Source organism: Pecten maximus, chromosome 15 (assembly GCF_902652985.1).
Source record: "Pecten maximus chromosome 15, xPecMax1.1, whole genome shotgun sequence".
Classification (NCBI taxonomy): Eukaryota; Metazoa; Mollusca; class Bivalvia; order Pectinida; family Pectinidae; genus Pecten; species Pecten maximus.
This window is the reverse complement of record NC_047029.1, coordinates 7,700,523-7,723,873: the sequence shown is the minus strand read 5'-3', so window position 1 is coordinate 7,723,873 and position 23,351 is coordinate 7,700,523. Positions and strand designations below refer to the sequence as shown.

The 23,351-nt window shown below is 39.0% G+C and overlaps 1 protein-coding gene and 1 long non-coding RNA gene across 2 annotated transcripts in view; both read right to left on the bottom strand.

Annotated features, from left to right (window-relative positions):
• Positions 1–13,456: 13,456 nt before the first annotated feature.
• On the bottom strand, positions 13,457–17,714 carry LOC117344375. The gene is made up of 2 exons (XR_004536167.1): positions 14,583–17,714; positions 13,457–14,530 (listed from the first exon to the last, which is right to left on the bottom strand). It is a non-coding gene; the product is annotated as an uncharacterized LOC117344375 (long non-coding RNA).
• Positions 17,715–17,720: 6 nt separating this feature from the next.
• Positions 17,721–23,351, bottom strand: part of LOC117344130 (kinesin heavy chain-like) — a 57,303-nt gene continuing 51,672 nt past the window's right edge. The window contains 4 exon segments of the mRNA XM_033906777.1: positions 17,721–18,733; positions 19,276–19,386; positions 19,999–20,078; positions 23,140–23,276. Of these exon segments, the coding sequence (XP_033762668.1) occupies positions 19,283–19,386; positions 19,999–20,078; positions 23,140–23,276 (321 nt within the window). The 3' untranslated portion in view covers positions 17,721–18,733; positions 19,276–19,282.

Here is a 23,351-nt window from a genome sequence, read left to right as displayed (position 1 = left end):
AACAGACAACATTATGTATCAAATTTAGCCTTGTATAGAGCAGCCATGTCTCATAATTATAATCATTAGGATAAAAATAATAAAATTTACATCTGAATATGTCCTAAAATATTTTTTTTACATAATGCACTACAGCGCAGAAAATATTGTTCATGTGTTGTTTTAAAATACCACATATGACAGATTATACTTTCACAAATTTTCAACAGATTTGGATTTCATCTTAATACGGTCAAATAAGTTCCAGACACAAGCTTACAACAGATTTCGGGTTTTGATAACCCATCCAGTGCATCAACCATGTTTTGAAGGTAAAACGATTCTTAGAAATAATGAGCACAAAGACAATCCCAAAAGCATGATTTGTTTTTTTGTTTTTGTTTGACGTCCTAATTAACAGCCAGGGTCATTTAAGGACGTGCCAGGTTTTGGAGGTGGAGGAAAGCCGGAGTACCCGGAGAAAAACCACCGGCCTACGGTCAGTACCTGGCAACTGCCCCACGTAGGTTTCGAACTCGCAACCCAGAGGTGGAGGGCTAGTGTTAAAGTGTCGGGACACCTTAACCACTCGGCCACCGCGGCCCCTCCAAAAGCATGATGATATAGTATTAAATATATATTTTATATAAGATCATTATACGTCTAAATGTAATTGGTATACATATAATTAATATATAAACATTATTCAATGCAAATAATTCATTTATAATCATTTACGTATCATTTATGTATAGATTGTTGGTTGGAAATTTTGTGCGAAGACCCTGTGAAAGAAAGCTTCTGTTTGAAAACAACAATTTAGTAAAAAGAGACAAACAATTAAACAATACTTACCATGCGACCACCATTTAGGACTCACCAGTGACTGAATATAAAAAGAAAACAATAGCTAACGTGTTTTTAAATAGAAATATAACACAAAGGCAAGACATCGTTTCATTATCTCTGAAAAAAATCTTATTATTCACATCTGATATTTTTGATTTGTATCGTTCCATCTTACAGCTACCAGAATCATACTTAGAGATAAGTTAAATGAATCTGTGATCTATTTACTCATTTTCAACATTATATACAATTCTGATAATAAGGTCCATGGTATCTGGTACATGTATTACATTGTATTAATCGATCATGCCAGAATTAAATCATTATATATATACGGAATCTAGACTTCTTGAGGAAAAGTAATACTGACAGTCCGCGTTGAACTATTATTGCTGTGAGAAGGTTCCATAAGTTGTTATAACTTGGGCAAAATCCTTTTTCCAACTTTGGCCATTAAAACATATATTGAAAGCCATCCATTCCCCTAGCTTCCAAATCATGGCTTCTGTTGACAGTCTAAAGACAAGTCTATCTTGTTTTAACCGTTTGTATCAAAAGTGGTTGTCAATGACATCAATGCCAAATGGGCCCCAAGAACTTTCGCCCCTTACCTGGTTTGATATGCCATGATTAGCACTGTGTAGGCACCTTTCTGGGTTGGTTTTGTTTATTTTGTTTAACATCCAATGAACAGCCAAGGTCATTTAAGGACGTGCCTGGTTTGAAGGTGGAGGAAAGCCGGTGTACCCGGAGAAAAACACCAGCCTACGGTCAGTACCTGGCAACTGCCCCACGTATGTTAAGAGCTCGCAACCTAGAGGTGGAGGGCTAGTGATAAAGTGTCTACCTTTCTGACTGGACTGAATTTATAATCTATCTAATATCTATCTTACCTCCATACCAAATGGTAAGTGATTTTGCAGGATGGTGTTGGTACAAATATATGGGGCGGCGTTTTACTATTTATTCCCATTTGGTGATATCACCTATTCGAATAGGTGATATCACTTAATGAAACGAATAGGTGATATCACTTATTCGAATAGGTGATATCACCAATTGGAATAAGTGATATCACTTAAAAAATATTCTTAAGTGATATCACCTATTTGAATAGGTGATATCACCCATTCGAATAGGTGATATCACTTATAAAATTCTTAAGTGATATCATCTATTCGAATGAGTGATATCACCTATTCGAATTGGTGATATCACCTATTCGTTTCATTAAGTGATATCACCTATTCGAATGAGTGATATCACCTATTCGAATTGGTGATATCACCTATTCGTTTCAATAAGTGATATCACCTATTCGAATGAGTGATATCACCTATTCGAATGGGTGATATCACTTTAAAAAGTTCTTAAGTGATATCAGCTATTTGAATAGGTGATATCACCAAATGGGAATAAATAGTAAAACGGCGCCCCATAAAAATAGTCCTATTGACACTCAACAGACACTTCCCTTATACCTTTTTGATTCACCAAGAGTTTAACATTAACCCATGTTGCTGTAAAACCTCCACGCGATCATTTTCTCAATGGGCATTACCTTATGCAATATGAGACCCGAGAGTAGTGCTTGTCTGGTTGTGCTATAATTTGCGTTGGACATTGTGTTGCACGGTTCTACAAATTACTTTGCCCATATCTAAGTTTGCTATTCGTATTTGCACCGTCTTTCTTGTCGTGGTGGGGTCGATAAAATATCAGAAGGTGCTTAACATTCCTGAATATCTGATCTATTCTGGCCTCGGTTTTAGTCAGAAATAAAGACTGGTTTAATTTGGTTTGGTTTGGTTTATTTTGTTTAACGTCCTATTAACAGCTAAGGTTAAGATTCGGTATACAGTATTTCGTCTGTGTGGGGTTTCCTCGACAGAGTCATATGAGGACGGAAGTCGAGGAGACAGATACAGGAAGGAAAGAAAGAATTGGGAGGCAAGAAGTGCTATAGGCAATGTCAACTAAACAGACACATAGAAGAGAAGAGAGATTCTGTAGGTCATGTTACTATCAAGAAATGGAAAATCAAAAATTGAGAAATTGAAATCAACACGTTTATCATAAAGCTTTTTTGTAAGCTGACCCTGCAGGTCGGAAATAAAGATTGGGGTAACCGGCTGAAAGGATAGTTCAACATAAATGCTGTTATATTTCTATAGGGGTAAAAACCGTAATTCTCAAACATTGCCCTTCCAATGACACATTATTCAAATGTAGGGAAAATTGATCTTTATTGTTTTCATTATGACAACAAAAACCGCCACTTATTACCCAATGACCGGGATATGTGGATAAAATTGGGGAACATCCCCAGAAAACACAGTGACACCGTCATGGTAAACGTTCAGCAAGTCCGCCTCGGCCGGATGACCTCTGTACGGCACAAACAGGGCACAGTGTGGGCCGGGACTAGAGCATGCATTCTGCCAGGTAAGTAGGTACGTCAGCTTATGATGGAAGTTGCCATTCTTCACTACTTTCATCACTTTGTCCGTCCAGAACGTGTGCTGTGTATTGATGCCATTGTCACTGAGACCGATTTCAGTAATGGCGGCCAGTTTCCTTTTAGAGTGAGCATAGTCGGTTACAAGTTTTATATACCGTGACAGCGCGTGCGGACTCGAAGTGTGATTGCTGTAGTAAAAGTCCATCCCCAGGACATCGACGTATGCGTCCCCGGGGTAGTATTTTAAGTAGTCGGAGTCGTGGTGAAGCTTCCCAGGCGAGTATGCATACAGAACATTGTGGACTCCTTTATGGTCTCGGAGGTATTCAACTACGTACCGATACAACAGTATATATTCATGCGCAGTATTTTGAGTCCGGGTACTGGATCCCCACCAAAACCAGTTGCCGTTCATTTCATGGAATGGTCGGAAAATGACTGGAATTTTCTTCCCGTGCGAATCATACAGGTGATGGAGCCAGTTGGCTACGACATCTAGTTGTTTTCTGTATCAACAAAAATATCATTTTATTACAAAAGTTAGTTAGAATTTTATGTTTAGTAATACCTAGATCATATCTATTCATTAAACACGATATCCTTTCGATGGACCATCTGTATTATAGAGAAAGAAATTGAGTTTTGAATCGTGTGTTAGTGTCTTCATTCTAATGTTCAAATGAAGAGGCGACTAAATTTGGGATCTTATATGTTCTCTTCTTTCTGAAAAACTTTCTTCTTCCTACTGTCTCCCTTGACAATGCCTCACTTGGGTCTTTAATTGATCATTTGCTCATGTGAGGAAGGTTTTGAGCTTTGTCTTTTCCCCAAGACGAACCAAAGTCTATAAATCAGGAAGTTACTACCCCAACTAAGAGGTCAGGATATTGGATTTGAAAGACTGGGCTCGTGCATTGTCAAATTATCAGTGATATTGTGACTAGACAGGGTGCCCTGCTGAGTGTCTTTGACAGTATACTTCGGTGAGGTAGCACTATATATTCGGCGTCAGTTTCTCACATACAACAGCCTCTAATACCACGCACACACTCTCAAAGCGCATGTATCTCGCACACAGGGGAGGCCGCCCTTAAATGACCGTAAATGTTGATAGGACGTTAAATAAAAATACATAACTAAACCAAACCAATCAAACTTGAATATGTAAATTTAGTGTCAACATTGAGCACGTTTATACTGGGTGTTTAGATTGGCTGTAGATATCTTCAAATGTTAATATCGATATCGGGGTGTACTTGATTTCGTATTTAGGTATAAAACGCAAAGCTATCAGACAGACATTTCAAAAGACATCTTACCTCATGTCTTAAGATAATGCATTAAAGAGAAATGGTATCAATAATGAACATTTATCACTAATATATACATAGCCTTCATTATCTCGAAATCTGATACATGGAAGTCCCTGTTTAACTCGAACTAAAACACGGCTCCGAGATTAAAAATAATATATACTACTCGATTAACTCGAATACTCGCGATGTCTCGAACATTTCCCATGACCCCTGTCGTCGAGGTAACGAGGTTCAACTGTAATTACATCACTATATACTTGCGTGAAGTTGGCATGATGATCTCCCCCGGGAAGTATTTTCCTGATGGAGTGTAAGACATCGCCATTGTCTTTACTCAGATAGAATGAGTTGCCAGTAACCGGGTTTGTGTTATGCCAGCTGACCGTAATTATCATTCCCCTGTCGGCTGCCTTTTTGGCTAGATAGGCCGAGATGTGGCGCCGGAAGTCCGCTAGAGAGCCAAGATCCACACCGAGTACAGCTGGATATTCCCCGGTCACTCCCTTGATATCACAAAGTTCATCGGGCTGATGGCTGTCTACCTGGTGTGTCTACACAGAAAATGTTGATATAAAGGGTGCATTAGCAGACATTACTAAATAAACAGGTCATTATTGTTTTTGTTGACATTGTTCTAACAATTGTATATTATCATATTAATGTCCCAAAGACGAGGGGGAATTCAACAGAAGCAAGAGATGTCTTGGTGACACCGACGGATGGCTGGGTGTCTGGTGAGAAACCAAACAGTAGGACGGGTGTCTATGGGGACACCGACAGATGGCTGGGTGTCTAGTGGGAAACCAACGGTAGGACGGGTGTCTATGGACACACCAGCAGTAGGACGGGTGTCTATGGGGAAACCATCAGTAGGACGGGTGTCTATGGGGATACAAACTGTAGGACCGGTGTCTATGAGGACACCAATATTAGGACAGGTGTCTATGGGGAAACAAACAGTAGAACGAGTGTCTATGGGGGAAACCAGCAGTAGGACGGGTGTCTATGAGGAAACCAACAGTAGGACGGGTGTCTATGAGGAAACCAACAGTAGGACGGGTGTCTATGGGGACAACAACAGTAGGACGGGTGTGAAACCAACAGTAGGACGAGTGTGAAACCAACAGTAGGACGAGTGTCTATGGGGACACCAACAGTAGGACGGGTGTCTATGGGGACACCAACAGTAGGACGGGTGTCTATGGGGAAACCAACAGTAGGACGGGTGTCTATGGGGACACCAACAGTAGGACGGGTGTCTATGGGGACACCAACAGTAGGACGGGTGTATATGGGGACACCAACAGTAGGACGGGCGTCTATGGGGAAACCAACAGTAGGACGGGTGTGAAACCAACAGTAGGACGAGTGTGAAGCTAACAGTAGGACGAGTGTGAAACCAACATAAGGATGCGTGTCTATGGGGACACCAACAGTAGGACGGGTGTCTATGGGGAAACCAACAGTAGGACGGGTGTGAAACCAACAGTAGGACGAGTGTGAAACCAACAGTAGGACGAGTGTGAAACCAACAGTAGGACGAGTGTCTATGGGGACACCAACAGTAGGACGGGTGTCTATGGGGATACCAACAGTAGGACGGGCGTCTATGGGGAAACCAACAGTAGGACGGGTGTATATGGGGACACCAACAGTAGGACGGGCGTCTATGGGGACACCAACAGTAGGACGGGTGTATATGGGGACACCAACAGTAGGACGGGCGTCTATGGGGAAACCAACAGTAGGACGGGTGTGAAACCAACAGTAGGACGAGTGTGAAGCTAACAGTAGGACGAGTGTGAAACCAACATAAGGATGCGTGTCTATGGGGACACCAACAGTAGGACGGGTGTCTATGGGGAAACCAACAGTAGGACGGGTGTGAAACCAACAGTAGGACGAGTGTGAAACCAACAGTAGGACGAGTGTGAAACCAACATAAGGATGCGTGTCTATGGGGACACCAACAGTAGGACGAGTGTCTATGGGGACAACAACAGTAGGACGGGTGTCTATGGGGAAACAAACAGTAGGACGGGTGTGAAACCAACAGTAGGACGAGTGTGAAACCAACAGTAGGACGAGTGTGAAACCAACAGTAGGACGGTGTCTATGGGGACACCAACAGTAGGACGGGTGTATATGGGGACACCAACAGTAGGACGGGCGTCTATGGGGACACAAACAATAGGACAGGTGTCTATGGGGACACAAACAATAGGACAGGTTCTATGGGGACACAAACAGTAGGACGAGTGTGAAACCAACAGTAGGACGAGTGTACATGGGGACAGAAACACTAGGACGGTTGTCTGTGGAGAAACTACAGTAAGACGGTTGTCTATGGGAACACCAACAGTAGGACTGGTGTCTATGGGGACACAAACAGTAGTACGGTTCTCAATGGGGAAACCAACAGTAGGACGGGTGACTATGGGGACACAAACAGTAGAACGGGTGTATATAGGGACACAAACAGTAGGACGGGTGTCTATTGGGAAACCAATAGTAGGACCAATAGTAGGACGGGTGTCTATTGGGAAACCAACAGTAGGACAGGTGTCTATTGGGAACCCAACAGTAGGTAGGGTGTCTATGGGGACACAAACGGTAGGACAGGTGTCTATGGGGAACCCAACAGTAGGACGGGTGTCTTTGGGGAACCCAACAGTAGGTAGGGTATCTATGGGGACACAAACGGTAGGACAGTTGTCTATGGGGAAACCAACGGTAGGACGGGTGTCTATGGGGAAACCAACAGTAGGACGGGTGTCTATGGGGACACAAACAGTAGGACGGGTGTCTATGGGGAAACCAACAGTAGGACGGGTGTCTATGGGAAAACCAACAGTAGGACTGGTGTCTATGAGGAAACCAACAGTAGGACCAACAGTAGGACGGGTGTCTATGGAGCACAAACAGTAGGACGTGTGTCTATGGGAAAACCAACAGTAGGACGGGTGTCTATGGGGACACAAACAGTAGGAAGGGTGTCTATGGGCACACCAACAGTAGGACGGGTGTCTATGGGGAACCAACTTGCGGGAATGGTGTCTCGAGTGGGACAATATATTACCTGTCGTCGAGGTCTTCTATATGATTTCGCCTCTCTGGCCCATCACAATATTTGTTTCCGGTTCCGGTTGGTCTTCAAATGCATGTTAATATTAGGAAGCTACTTAAGGTGGGGTGGGAATAGCAGAATAGGGGATCATCTAAAATCTGAATTTTAATATAAAGCTAAAATTGTGTAACTCGTGATAATACCGAAAAGCTCCAGCCGCGTGCGCCATCTTGCCCGGCATCCATCACTTGGTAAGGGCTATGTCCGCCTTGAGCTCCATAACCTGTAGCCATCTGTTGTCCGAACATGACGTGGCGATTATGTTGTAGGGTCGACAGTTGACTGTACATGTGTCTTGTCTCCGCTGTTAGGTTACTGTCGACCGTACCGGAAGATACTTCGGTTACCATGGCAACCACAAACGGAAAATAAACCGCAAAAATAGTGGCCATCTTGTTTCCGTCTCACGAAATCGGCTTGTAAGTTAGTTATCGCCTACATAACTCCGCCTTTTGCACCAAGTGAGGGGCTTATCAATGCCTTATCATAGCAGTTAAGTAAAGCGACAATCAGATAGGCGATCGGTTATATCTTTGTTCAGTGAATACTAGAGATTGTGTTCAAAATGATACAACCAGTTTTCTCAGTATGCATGACATTTAAGATATTTAGCAGATAGATAATATATACTGATGCTTATTAAATGTCCTGTTAGTATATAAAGCTAAAGACGATGAGTGGCGATGATGGTTACACCATTATCTGTAACACTAAGGCAAATGTGATCACCATTTATAATTACCGTGTGGTATATGATCTTCACTGTAGAGTCATGTTTATATTAGGGGGGAATCGGCAAAAAGTTATATCAAATTATAGTTACAAGAACAGGCTGCAAGTTTCCAGGATTTTATATATATATTTTTTTCTTACTTTTCCATGGTGACATATTTTCGTGAAATAATATTCTTTATTACCGGAAGGCTCTGTCTGTCTTCCTTCCATAAGGAGCACATGTTGTTTCCACTTTGCTATCGTATGCCCTGCAGATAGGCGTAAGAATTGTACCTGCTGCCCCATTGCATGATCGTAAGAGGCGACTTAATTTGGGATCTTCTTCCTAGGTTCTTTCCTCTGGCCGAGAAATACCAGATTATACAAAAAAAGTGGTTACTACTCCTACTTAACGCTGAGCATATTGGAGTCGAGACGACTGGTTCGCCTGTTGCCACTATAATCTGACCGGGTGGGAAGTCCGAGTTTCCTCTGGTCCTGACACCATATCTGCCTACACCAAACATGGTGTCAGGGTCAGAGGAAACTCGGGCTAACCGGGTGGGGTGTCCTGGTCCGGGAGTATTCTTCAGTGAAGTAGCACTATGAAGTCGACGTTAGTTTCGTGCTATCACAAGGAGACCAGACACTATCATACCGCAGCCTCCCAAAACTATGGTGTTTCGTTAGGGCCAGATTTTCAACATCGCTCCTTCGACCTAAACGCGAAGGAGCGAAAACACGATGGCGAAGGAGCAAAGGAGCGATGAAGCGAAGCATCGAAAATACAGTGGCGAAGGAGAGAAAACACGATGGCGAAGGAGAGAAGAAGTGAATTAAAGGAGTGAAGAAGCGAAGGATCGAAGTTCCATCGCTCCTCCGCCATCGTGTTTTCGCTCCCTCGCGTTTAGGTCGAAGAGCTGAGCGATATTGGAAATTTGACCCTAACGGAACACCACACACTCACTATACGCACGCATCTCGTAGTTATAGAGGTTACATAACGAGTGATTGTTGTATATGGTATTCTTTCACTCGAGTAAGTTATTTTTCAAAACTTACAAATAACACGAACTTTAGCAAGTGCTTTTAGTAACTTTGGGAAAATAATTACGAGAGTGAAAGAAATACCATATACAACAACCACGAGTTTGTGTGACCTGTTTCTGCCACAATAGAAAACCTATTCTGAGGATAAATTGACCTGTTTTGTGTCAACATGTTTTCTTTTCACAGTATCAGTTGAGGTGTTAGGATATGACCTAAAGTGAAATACCGGTAATTATATGCAAAACTGACAATTTCGGAAATGTGTGGAAATATTACAATTTCTTAAAAATCGTAACTATTAATAAGCAAGGTTATTATTTTCAAAGCAATAAATTGATATAAATATGTATGATTTTAGAATATGACAAATAATAACTGCGAACTTCTTTGTGTGCAGTATCATTTCCAGGACCTCGTGAAGCGGCATTCAATCGTTAGCCAATCAAAACGGATTCAAATAACTAATTCAAAAACATTTTAGGTCAAAGGTCACTGTGTGAACCAATTAAAACACATTTAGAGTTTATCCCACGTATAGTATAAAGTGAATGTTATTCAACAGTTGTAATGATTATTTCATGAATTGTGAGTTAAATAACACCCACCTATTGCGGTAGAAAGGACCTTAAACAATACTAAACCAAACCTTGCGAAAGCACGATCAGTAAAGCGTCCATCTTGACACGTTATAATGCAAAACAAGTCTGTGCGGGCACTTTATATGATGGGTCCAAAATATCGAGACGACTTCTTCTATTTAATGGAATGTCCACATTAATATACCATTCGAGTACGTACAAAACTACGCCTGTTTGTGGGGGAAACGACAACATTCGTTCAGAATGGAATCTAAGGGAAACAACAGATAGAGAAGGAAATTAATGAATTTGTGTCTGCATACCCAAGAAAAAACGCATTTCCTTTTTTTTCTCCGTAAGACTAAATACCAGCTAAGCACGTTATATATCGCACTATCTTCCCAACTATTAACAATTGATGGTTACATAGAGACATTTTATAACCAGCTGTCGCAAGACTTATTACAAGAGGCCCAGAGGGCCTGTATCGCTCACCTGGTTTCATGAGTATGAAACAAGAATGATGCTTAAGTATATTTGTCGTTGGTATTGCTATGTCAATATATATCATAAGCATTTTATATGGGTACATGTACATTGGTTTTATTTTAATACTAAAAATGCCAAAAAGTGCATTAATCCATGAAATGAAATTGACTTTTGGCACGACCCCATAAGGATGTTACCACATAAATGTGAGTGATATCCATTGCTTAGTTTCAGAGAAGTACTTGTTTAGACCAATTGACCCCTTTTGACCCTGCCCTCTGCCCCCTGGGGGGTCAGCTCCTTCCTTTATACAATTTTGAATCCCCTACCCCAATAGGATGCTACCAGTCAAACCATTGCTAAGTTTCAGAGAATAAGTTGTTTAAATCAAATTGACCCCTTTTGGCCCCACCTCTCAGCCCCCTGGTGGCCCGAGTCAACCCCAACATTCGTACAATATTGAATTCCCACCCCATAAGAATGCTACCAGGCAAATATGAGCAATATCTATTGCTAAGTTTCAGAGAAGAAGTCGTTTATATCAATTCTGCAAAACTGACCCCTTTCGGCCCCGCCCCTCAGCCCCCAGGGAGGTCGGCCCCATCATTTGTACAATTTCAAATTCCTACCCTAAGGTGATGCTACCAGTAAAATATGAGAGATAGCCATTGCTTGGTTCCAGAGAAGAAGTCAATTATATGAATATAGCCAGATTGACCACATTTCGCCCCGCCCCTCAGCCCCATCATTTGTACAATTTTGAAACTCCACCCCATAGTGATGCTACCAGGCAAATATGAGCGACAGCCATTGCTCGGTTTCAGAGAAGAAGTCGTTTATATCAATATAGCCGGATTTACCACATTCGGCCCTGCCCCTCAGGCCCCTGGGGGGTCAGCCCCATCATTTGTACAATTTTGAATCCCCACCCACTAGTTATGCTACCAGGCAAATATGAGCGACAGCCAGTGCTCGGTTTCAGAGAAGAAGTCGTTTATATCAATATAGCCCAATTGACCACATTTGGCCCCGCCCCTCAGGCCCCTGGGGGGTCAGCCCCATCATTTGTACAATTTTGAATCCCCACCCCATAGTGATGCTACCAGGCAAATATGAGCGATAGCCATTGCTTGGTTTCAGAGAAGTCGTTTATATCAATAGCGCCAAATTGACCCCTTTTGGCCATGTCCCAGAGGCCCCCAGGGGGTCAGCCCCATCATTTGTACAATTTTGAGTCCCCTACCCATAGGGATGCTTCTGACCAAATTTGTTCAAATTCCGATCAGCGGTTATGAAGAAGTCAAATAAGTCAATTGTTGACGGACGGACGGACGACGGACGCCACGGTATGGCATAAGCTCACCTTGGTCCTTTGGACCAGGTGAGCTAATAACGAACTACATAGCCTTCATCTAAACATCTTGATTACTGCCATTATTTGTACTGCTGTTGTCTTGTTACGAGGTCTACAATGTACATATGTAGATTTCATTTCTAAGACAGGCGAGCGGTGTTATTTCGTACAAAACATCACTATGGTCAAGATGAAATGGTACTGAAGATCGTTGTAATGATTTAATTCCTGGATGACAATATAGGGAGTTTGATTAAACAATAGGAATATCCTTTGTAACAGTTCGGTATCATGAAACAAAGACCTTGCCAAGTCCTAGATATTCATTGACAATTTTATCCTCCCGCTCTCGATCTTTACTTGCATCTCATTGATGTCGCATTGTAGCTTTGATGGTTTGTTTCGAGAAAATAACAGCCTCCGTAGAATAAACAGCCCCCCCTCCTCGAGAAAATAACAGCCTCCGTAGAATAAACAGCCCTCCCCCCCCTCCGTTAAATATACAGTATAGCACTCTCCGTAGTAAATACAGCACCCTCCGTAGTTTATATAACATGCTGCGTTGTATATAAATAAAGCATGTCTGGAAATGAGAGAAGAATACAATTGTTTTACCTACTACATTGTAGCGTAGCGTAGTGCAATCAACTGTGGGTATCAGACAATGGATGTTACCGGTTTGACATCCTAACGTATCCAGGTATCGCATCTCAGTGTGACACATATCATCCATTATTTCCTACATGTGTATAGAATGTCTGTCATAATCAACAACTTGATGGCTCATGTTGTTCGTGGATATGAACCTTTTAATTTGTTGTCCAATGCAAATTCCTCAGTTTTGAACCCTTCAGGCTTCTGTCCTTGCGTCTGTTCCTGGTTGACAGACAGGTATGAAACTAAAGGATTGTCAAAGAAAACTTACACAAGTGAATAAGCTGCGAATTTACCAAAATTGAGACGACGGGTGTGTGACAATACCAAGTTTTCACCAACATTAGGTTGACAGGTGTCGGTATTAAAACAGAAGACGTTTACCCTTTCAGAACACCTGGCCTCATGTCCTCATTCTCTTTCAAGGGTGCAATTTTTACAAATCTTTTATCTGCTTTGAACAAGAATAAAATTTACGAGTCAGTATTCTCCTTTTGGATTTAAACCTCTCACCAACTCCAGTGACATCAACCTCCCTGTTATCATAGTGTTTCAGACATACCCTTGTAATATTATTATGGTATATATATAATAAATATGACAAAAGACCCATAGGCCTTAATGGTCATCTGACTTCAAAAGATTGAAGTCTGCAATATCGTATGTTGGCCATGGTGGCCATCTTGGATTCCTGAGTAACCCAAACATAACACTTGGCCAGAACCATCTTCGAATCGTTACAGGTAAGTTTGAGCTGAATCCCACAGGTAGAACTTGAGAAGAATAATGATAAGAAGTCGCATATATATACCAAAGACAACACGACAGTCGACTAAATCATGATAGGAGTCACACATATATACCAAAAATAACACGACAGTCCACTAAATCATGACAATAATATTTATTGTTTCGCGCGAATCTGTTTCACAGTTGGTTACATGTAAATTGAAAACAACGGATAAAAACGTGACTGGCATAGACAATGGGGGAAGCAACGGTATGGAGAGGGGGCCGACAAGTCTTCAGCAATTCCCTCAAACTCATACAAACCAATCAGGTAGTGCCAAGCTAACCCTCTTATAGATTCCATAAAACTTTGGCAGATTTCACATAGCGTAATATTATATCCATATGAGCTGTCAAAAATGTTTTTATCTCTTTCTATTCTACAGCAGTAGATATTTTACAGTTGTGTAAGTTACCGGATATATCCTTATATGTAATCTTGATTTTGAGATATTTTGTTCATGTTTTGTTTCAGCATTTTGTAACTTTGTATCAGTTTGAGAGAATTACCTGGAGTTTGCCATGACTATAAGCATTCTCTGAATGGCAGTTTGGTGTACAAAGTACAACATCTCTCAGAGATTCACAGATGAAAACACCCAAGAAGAATGAAAATGAAATCTCCTAAAATTTACAAAAACCAAATTTATATAAATGGAAAGACTGAAGCACATTGAGTTACTATATCCATGGTGTGGAATTGTCATCATATCAACAATCACTTAATGATTTAAATATAATCACAAAGTACATGTAAGAATTATATAATTATCAACTCGCAATCAAGACAAGTCAAAAGTAATTGTACTATATTGCTTTCCTATGTCTATGACCTTTGACTTCACAAATGACCTTGAACACATGACCTTGACACCTAATTACTAAATAATTGCTTCAATAGGTCGTAAGTTGCTTTTTTTACAATGTAAAGTCTGATGGTTTATTTGTACATGTAAAAAGAACACTTGGTAGAAATAAATGTACACTTCACAACAGCAAAAGATGTCTAGCACTGAGGACATCCGTGTAAGCTTAACTGCAACCATGAGATCAACGTACATGATGAAAATGTGTTCCTTAACCCTCTCACCTTTAATTTGTTTTAATATTTTACATGTACTGTCACTGAAAATATCTAAACACTATTAAAAGTGGGATAATATTGTTTACCTCAAGGCCTAGGATTCCAGCATTTGTTAAACATGACTGGCTATTATTATACCTCAAGGCCTAGGACTCCAGCATTTGTTAAACATGACTGGCTAAGTTCAGCTGAAATCTTGTGAATTGTGTACCATCAAACCATATTGCCAGAAGAACATATTACATAGCATCACCCAATATAAAAATCTACTACTGATCATTCAGTAAAATCTGGTACTGAACATCATTCCATAATAAAGCTACATTTATTAAAGCAACCGAGACGTAAATATTGAAGATTGCAGATTAAACACGCAGATATCTGGGAGAGTGATAATGGATCATTCAGACTCTGTCTCTAGGATTTTCAACATCATACCGTCTTCCCCTGTTCACTAAGTTAGGCACATATCACCTGTGCAGTTGTTTACACTTCGTCTTTGAACATGGTAGTATGCAATTTTAAGCAAAAAAACATTTAAACATATCAAACTTTCAGCTATAATTCACCCATGCATTTCAATAACAAGATATGCAGAAAATTTAATTGACCTCTGAGGTAAGTAAATCATGATTCTATAAAGTAATATAAGAGGTCAGGGGTCATTATTATTGACCTCTGGGTCACAGACCAAATCTCCAGTAATATTCTCCTGATATTGTCTTATTAACAAAATCTACCGTAACAAAAACAAATCCATGTACAAGCATTTGGTATCTACACAACTAGGCAGCAATGGGCTAGGTAGCAAAAGTTACGAAATTGAAAAAAAAATATTACAAATAAATAAATAAGAAAATATCTCATAACCTCATTCACATGGCTTTTTCCACAAACCCTGTTTTCAATAATGTACACCAATATATTTGGAAAGACATTTTATAAACATATCTTCACACAAAAAGTTGATTCACTATCAATATTTTGCAGATTTCATAATGGGAGTTTAATCCCTATTTACTATAATTTACATCTGATTTTTTACATCTATCTTTCTTAATTTCATATGCAAGGGAAGTAACTCCACTGTATTTTTTTTCTTTTTTACAATTGTAACACGTGTTACCTATACAAATCTCATCTGTACATTTATTGAATCACTTTGTTGTACTGGCGTCTTGGCACTGAAATAATGTTTTGTCAAAAGATTGCAGGGCTGACTAGACAATTTAAAAAGTCCGAGGTATCTATATGGCCAGCCTTCAGCTCACCCTACTGTATCACACGCAAAGCTCCATTGCGACTCCTACCGTGTTAATGTATGTAATGCTTTGTCGCAACAGCCTATCCTGTTATAGTTCAAGCCGTTGTGAAAAGGAAATGTTGTCTAGGGCAAGCAGACATTGAACATTTACAATTGCATAAACCACAACCATTTAAAATCAATTTTGCCAAAACAAAAATTAAAACTGCAGAAAAAAAAACCTTGTACCTGTCAATGTTATATTGGTGAAGTCTATACACCAAGTATGAAGCAAAATGGCTGATATACAGATGTATATAACCAATGTTAGATTTCTAGTTTTTTTAACAGTGGATAATACAATCTCATCCAAACAAACAGAAAATGAATTGTATCACCAACATCTTCCAAAGCATCGTCTGAATGTCTATTATAGCTGTAAAGCTGAATTTGACATAATGGATAAGTTCTCAACTATTAAATGAAAATTTGTGTGGCACTTATTCATCAATCCTGACAGTCTATTACCATTTCATTGTTACTTCGACAAAGTATTAAAAGTCAAAGAGAATTTTACATTGTCAATAACATCAGTTAATATACTGTACAGTGCTCCGGCTCTGTGTAAAAACACAATACCTTTGAACTTGTAACTTGATACCCATTTCAAAAATCACATACACATTAAAACAAATTTACCATAGTAATGAGAAACTACTGTAAATTTATAGATTTTTGCGGTGATGTTATTTTAGCACTTTTCGCGTTTAAGACTTCCGCTAAATCATGTCTGAGTTAATCGAAGTTTCTGTACATTCTCTACACATGTACTGTGGTTGTGTCGATATATCAATTCGCCAAATCTGTTGAAATTTAGTTTTGCGCTAAAAGTAAGTGTGCCAAAATAAATAACTTTACAGTATTAACTCGTCTACCATGAATATAGATCTGATCAACTGGATCACATACAGCTGGTCAATGGAAACCGAGGTAAGCACGGTACAGTATAACCGCCATAATCACTTCTACACAAGACTCGTCCTCATCACAAAAATCTCTAGTTTAACTAGATGTTATATCTAAACTGCTGCTACAGATCTGTTCCAGTAGCACTCAAATGTCCTACGACTTTTATTTTTAGAAAACAACTGTTGTCGTGAAGACATTTCAATAGGAACACACAGATTTGTAAGAGAAGTTATCCCTGTCAGTGTCGGCCATTTTCTTAACAAATAAACATGTCTACCCCAGCAATAAACTTTCCAAAAGTCTTCACCTTATCTTTCACTTCTGAAAGGTATCAATTTTGATTGACAGACACGTCCCAAACTTGTAGGACCTTATCATACACTTCTTCAGACTGCACTTTTCGAAAGTAAATATTAAGGGTGACTGTTTTCAGCTGCAAAAGAATGAAAATCCTTTTTTCCAGCGACAATTCGGTTTTCAATCCTTGAAACTGATGAAATTGACAAATATCTCTTGAAATGTTTCAAAAATGTCTTTTTTCACATACAAGATTTGTATGCGGGATGCCTCAAAAACACAATAGACTATGTAGAGTTACCTTATAGACTATAGATGATAATGCAATAACATTGTAAGGTTAATATAAGTATACAGGGTACATCATATAATGATATATTGCCCCAACAAGAGCTATAGCTGTATATCGCCCATTACAGTTAAGTATTAATAGATATACAAATCACCACACTTTGTCATCACAAAAGTAGCATGATATTGAAAATCAATGGAATTATTGGCTATTTAAGGATGATTTCTATGTTATTTTCAGGATTATAAACCAATACGATTTCTCATGTAACATCTTCAATTAGAGAATCTCTTTGACTACCGGTATCAAATATTTGCTGTAATTTTCTTAAGCTCTGACAAACTCATTTTTTCAGATTTGTTCGTGGAATAACATGTTAAATTTGTCCTTAAATAGCATCAACACAACATATAATACATAAAAAACATGGATTAATACTGCAACAATATACAATCACGGCAGATCACCTGGTTCATATTCGCCTACGATACGATCACAGCAGATCACCTAGTTTATATATTCGTCTACAATATAAAATCACGGCAGATCGCCTAGTTTATATATTCGCCTACGATATACGATCTCGGCAGATCGCCTAGTTTATATATTCGCCTACAATATACAATCTCGGCAGATCGCCTAGTTTATATATTCGCCTACAATATACAATCACGGCAGATCGCTCAATTCATATATTAGCCTACAATATACAATCTCGGCAGATCGTCTAGTTTATATAAACGTCTACATTGTTCCTGCAGCATTGCAATGCAAAGTAAGACATGGCAGTGTACAATCGGTCTCTTCCGTAAATCTCATCCAATTAACATAGAAAACCTTAGTAACGTCACACTCTGATAAATGGTATTTGATGAAGACGCAACACAATTGTGACAGAAAACATCCGTCAAGATCTACTGTAAAATAAATAGTCACTAAACCTGTATCTGTCCATATACAACTTGTCTTAACCCAGGTAAAACCTAGGACCCTTTTTATTTGACATTGTAAATAGTGACAGGTGAAACTTAACAAAACTATATATTATATTTATATAAGAATTTTCCAATGGAAAATAAATCATTTGTCTCCCAATTAAACAGAATGGACATTCATCTTGCACAATTCAAAATTTCATATTAAAATAATTCCAGAATCTCTTATTTTATCACATAGCCACCGAAAGCTTTCAAGCGAGGCACAGTGTTAAGACAAATGGCAGATGGACAGACACATCTCCTAGGTAACACAGTAACAGATACTTGTCATGACAATGAAACAACACATGCAGCCAGACTGAGATGGAATGCAGTTTAAATTTTTTGGTGTATGACAATCATCTACAATAATTCTAAAGTGTATGTTGCCATGGCAACAAACTTGTGCTGTTGCCACGACGATGAGGCAGGTGTTCCTTGTGCCTGTATCAGACAATGATGAGACAAGAAGCCATCACTGCCACAGTAACGTCTGACACGGTACAAATACCTGTAACAAAGGTCAGAAAATGTGGTGAAAATCAAGCCTAACAAGGAACAAACATCATACAGATTTATCTAAGAACAGAAAAAGGTTTTTATAATAACAGAAAAAACATCTGCAACCTTTATATTTAGAAAAAAAATTTCACAATTTGGCCAAAATAAAAATACATGTATAGTCGATAGTCAGATTGGCTTAATCCGCCCAATCCAGAAAAAATGTACCGACTTAGAAAATTTTTACTGTGAAAATATATAGAGGATATTTAACAGTGTCTTCAGTAATACCAAATATCACAAAATAAATAATGATTTCCTATATTCTGGTTTGTTTTCGTATCAAAGGTTGACAATCTGTTTTCAGAACTGAATAGAAAAATTTCAGTCCAACCTCTACCTTCCTATATAAGACCATTTGGTAGGGTTACAGTAAACCAAGATATTTTTGAAGATGGCCTAAAAAAGCCATGTCACTCTAGTCCAGTGTTTAACTAATAATATACTACGATATAAGAGATAGCCTGTACATGGAAATCAGTTGATACTCACCAGGCATCTATGCATGAGGCTCAGCTTTAGCCGGTACGACCATACCACCCCCGCGGATAGCTGCTTGAGAGGTGGACCCACCAGGTGGGTGTCCGGGGCGAATTGGTTTGGCTGAGATAAAATTATATTTGAAGTTATGAAATATGCATTTCACAGCAGCACTGTAGTAATTTTGTACAGATAATTTGCCTTTAACCATAAACATGTACTGAATTTATATAACAGTTCTACAACATTTAGGACATGTTAAATATGTCATCATCCAAATACACATATGGTTATTACAGTGAAACATTATTTAATACAGGTACACAATGTATCTGGGGAAACTTGAAAAAAAAAAAAAAAAAAAAGTACAATATCTTAAAGATATTTTTATTTAACATAATGGATATTGCTAAAGTAATAAATGTCCTCTAACAGAAACCTAAAATTAGTGACAGTGACCTTGACTCAGACCCAAAATTCCTGAAACTCAATCTTGACTTGAGATATTATGGTCCTTTATCACTGTGTGAAGTTTTATCAAAATCCTTCCAGGAATGAAGCCGCTAGAGTGTTGACATGACAATCTTTGGCATTACATTCATATGTACAAGACTACCCGCCCCCCCCCTTCCCCCCCATAAGATGTTTTATTTACAGTGTTAGCTCCAACATCAAAAATCCAAACCAGGCAATATTTCAGGAGTTTTAATTTCAGATACAAATAAGGAACCTCACCTATCTGGGCAGCATGGCCCCGCCTAGCCAAATTCTTCTGTCGGACAGCTTCTTTAATTCTGTCCACTTCATGCTGATATCTGTGAAATGAAAATAAGCCAATCAAAATCAATGTTAGTATAAACTAATCAAAACCATGGTTACAAAACAGTCAGTGATTCTTGTATAAAACCACTGAAAATACAAAATCAGAATGGAATGTGTCGTACAATAAATGTTGATGGCTTCTGTAAGACATCCTAGAAGTGTTTCATGACAATTAATTTGTTAATGACACATATTATTTAACATTTTTTATTCTAGTGTTCAAATATATTTAGTATTAAAGTCCAAAACATATTTTCATCTACTGATTTGCGATTCCCACCAGATTGAAATTCTTATATAAAAGTGTCGGTTTAATACATGTGTATTAATAAAACCAGGTATCCACATAGTAAAATCCTGTTGTTTTTTGTCTCATTTTTTTCCCTTGTTTGACATTATGCATATTTACAATTAAATTGCTCTGAATGAGCGAACAATGAAATAAGTCTTTATGCCACTATGTACAACGATAAGTAATTTCATCATCAATTATATATATCAAACAATACAGGTTTCAAAGTGTTATATCAACATAAAATACTTTTATAAAAGACTTTGTACAGTAAATCATTGTGAGCTATCAATAAAATGGTGAAAGTAGAGGAAATCTGGGTAAATAACATTCAATAAAGGACAAAAAAAGGATCAATTCACAAATAATTGTCATGAAACTTCTAAGATGATAAGGCTGGCTCTAATGGTTGCAAAAGCATGCTAGCAAAGCTGAAACAAAATCAAGCTTTGGAATACCAGGCCATTCTGGTATACCTTGACTAAGCACTGGACATTTTCTCACATAAAAACCAAATGAGACATGCTCTGGAGGGTGTGCTGGGCCCTCCGCAGTGTACACTCCAGGCATATCTGTGCAGTGGAAACGAAAAATCACGTGATTCTAGAAACATACATAGAGTCTCATACAGAACCACAATCCTCCAGCTCCACTCATAAATTGCTTGATTTGATTGGGACAAACCTTTTTTTTTTTTTTTATTGTTTCTGGAAGTTTAAGGGGGATTATCTTCCATACACCACTGTCTATCATTGGTCAATGTTCCTGAAGTAAACTAGCCAATGGGAATTCTTTGCTGGGTTAATTCATGAAACTTTTTATGTGACCAATATCCAGGAAAAGGCTCATGTAATCAGTCTACCATTATAGATTATCAGAACCACATCCAAAATCAGCTATTCATCCAAGTCACCCAAGATATAGCTTTGTTAGTTAATGCTACAGAATATGACATCACATGTGGATAACGAGTTTAACAAGCACAGAGGGTGTGGTCCTGTAGAAGATGATATGTACACAAGACAACATGACAGGATATGGGCAGGAGATACTTTCAGGTAAGATGTAAGGCCACAGTGGTGAGGACAGTCGCTGTCCAAGCTAGGAGGGAAGACCGGGATTAACCCGGTCTGTCGCCGTCCGTAAAAAGGCACTAGTTCCAGGCTCCGTGTATCCTTAACATGTTGTCTCATACTGGCAATGAGAAAACAACACAAAGTCTTTATCTCTGGCCCGTCCTACTGTTCTTCATTGCTCTCATCTACATTTCCTCTTTGTTATTTGTCTACACTTTCCCATTTTTCTCCTCTAAACATCCCTTTCCTTCACATTTCACATCTTTCTCCTCTAAACTTCTCTCTCCTTCACATTTTATTCCACCTTCCTCTAAATTTCTCCCTCTTTCACATTTCACAAATACCTCCTCTAAATTTCTCTCCTTCACTTCACATCTTCCTTCTCTAAATTTCTTCCTCTTTCACATCGCTCTCCTCTAAACTTCTCTCTCCTTCACATTTCCCTACTCTAAACTTCTCTCTCTTTCACATTTAACGTCGCTCTCCTCTAAATTTCTTCCTCTTTCACATTTCATATTGCCCTCCTCTAAACTTCTGTCTCCTTCACATTTCCCATCTCCCTCCTCTAAATTTCTCTCCTTCACATTTCACATCTTCCTCCTCTAAATTTCTCTCCTTCACTTCACATCTTCCTTCTCTAAATTTCTTCCTCTTTCACATTTCACATCTTCCTCCTCTAAATTTATCTCCTTCACATTTCACATCTTCCTCCTCTAAATTTCTCTCTCCCTCACATTTCACATCTTCCTCCTCTAAACTTCTCTCTCCTTCACATCTCCCTCCTCTAAACTTTTCTCTCCCTCACATTTCACATCTCCCTCCTCTAAATTTCTCTCCTTCACTTCACATCTTCCTTCTCTAAATTTCTTCCTCTTTTACATTTCACATCTTCCTCCTCTAAACTTATCTCTCTTTCACATTTCACATTTTCCTCCTCTAAACTTCTCTCTCCTTCACATTTTTTTTTACCCTCCTCTAAACTTCTCTCTCCTTCACATCTCAAATCACCCCCCTCTAAATTCTCTTTTACATTGCAAATCACATGCAGTTTTGCATAAAAAAGTCTCAAAGTCAAAATGAAGAGTCATGTATTCAAAGTACTGGCCTGTTGTATAGAATGAAGGCAGGGGGCTATGAAGTGGCTATATATATGTAGAACACCAAGAGGAAGTCTTGACTAGGATTGGTTATATGAAACAGCCGATTATTAAAGCATGAGAAGGCAATGTAACTCCTGACTTCTGACCTAACAACAGTCACACAGGTACATTGTCATAGACACAAATACAGCCTTTGGCACAAACACAAGAAATCGTCAGTACGTCACCAGACAAACTATGTGCACAAAAGCCAGCAAATGTTAGTGAGGTGCTCGTACAACATGTATTATATCTACATCAGCCATGTTGAGGATAGCCGCACAACGTATAAATCAACAAATTGATATTGCTGTAAGCTTCAAGTCTTTTTAGAAGCCATCAACATTCACAGGCAAAATCTCCATTGACAAAATATGAACATAATTTACACTTATGCAGACAAATTTCAATAATATCTAGATTTCCATAGACAGATGTCAAAATACTGATATCTACAATATCTACACTTGATGAAACACCGTTTAATTATTCAAATCCCTGTGAATGTGGTAACGAATATATAAACAGTATACTTGACGAGGCTCACCGTTTACGATCACGCATGGCGCCTTCCTTAGCCTCCTTGAGGGCTGTCTCCAGAGACTTGACACGATCCATTGTTGCACGTAGCCTCTTCTCCAGCTTTGGTAGTTCACATCGCAGGTCAGCGTTATCACGCACCAGCTAGAGAGTTAAAAGTTTTCATAAACACAAAGTCTACAATGTCCATTCTTATTCAATTATAGCTATATGCGGTTT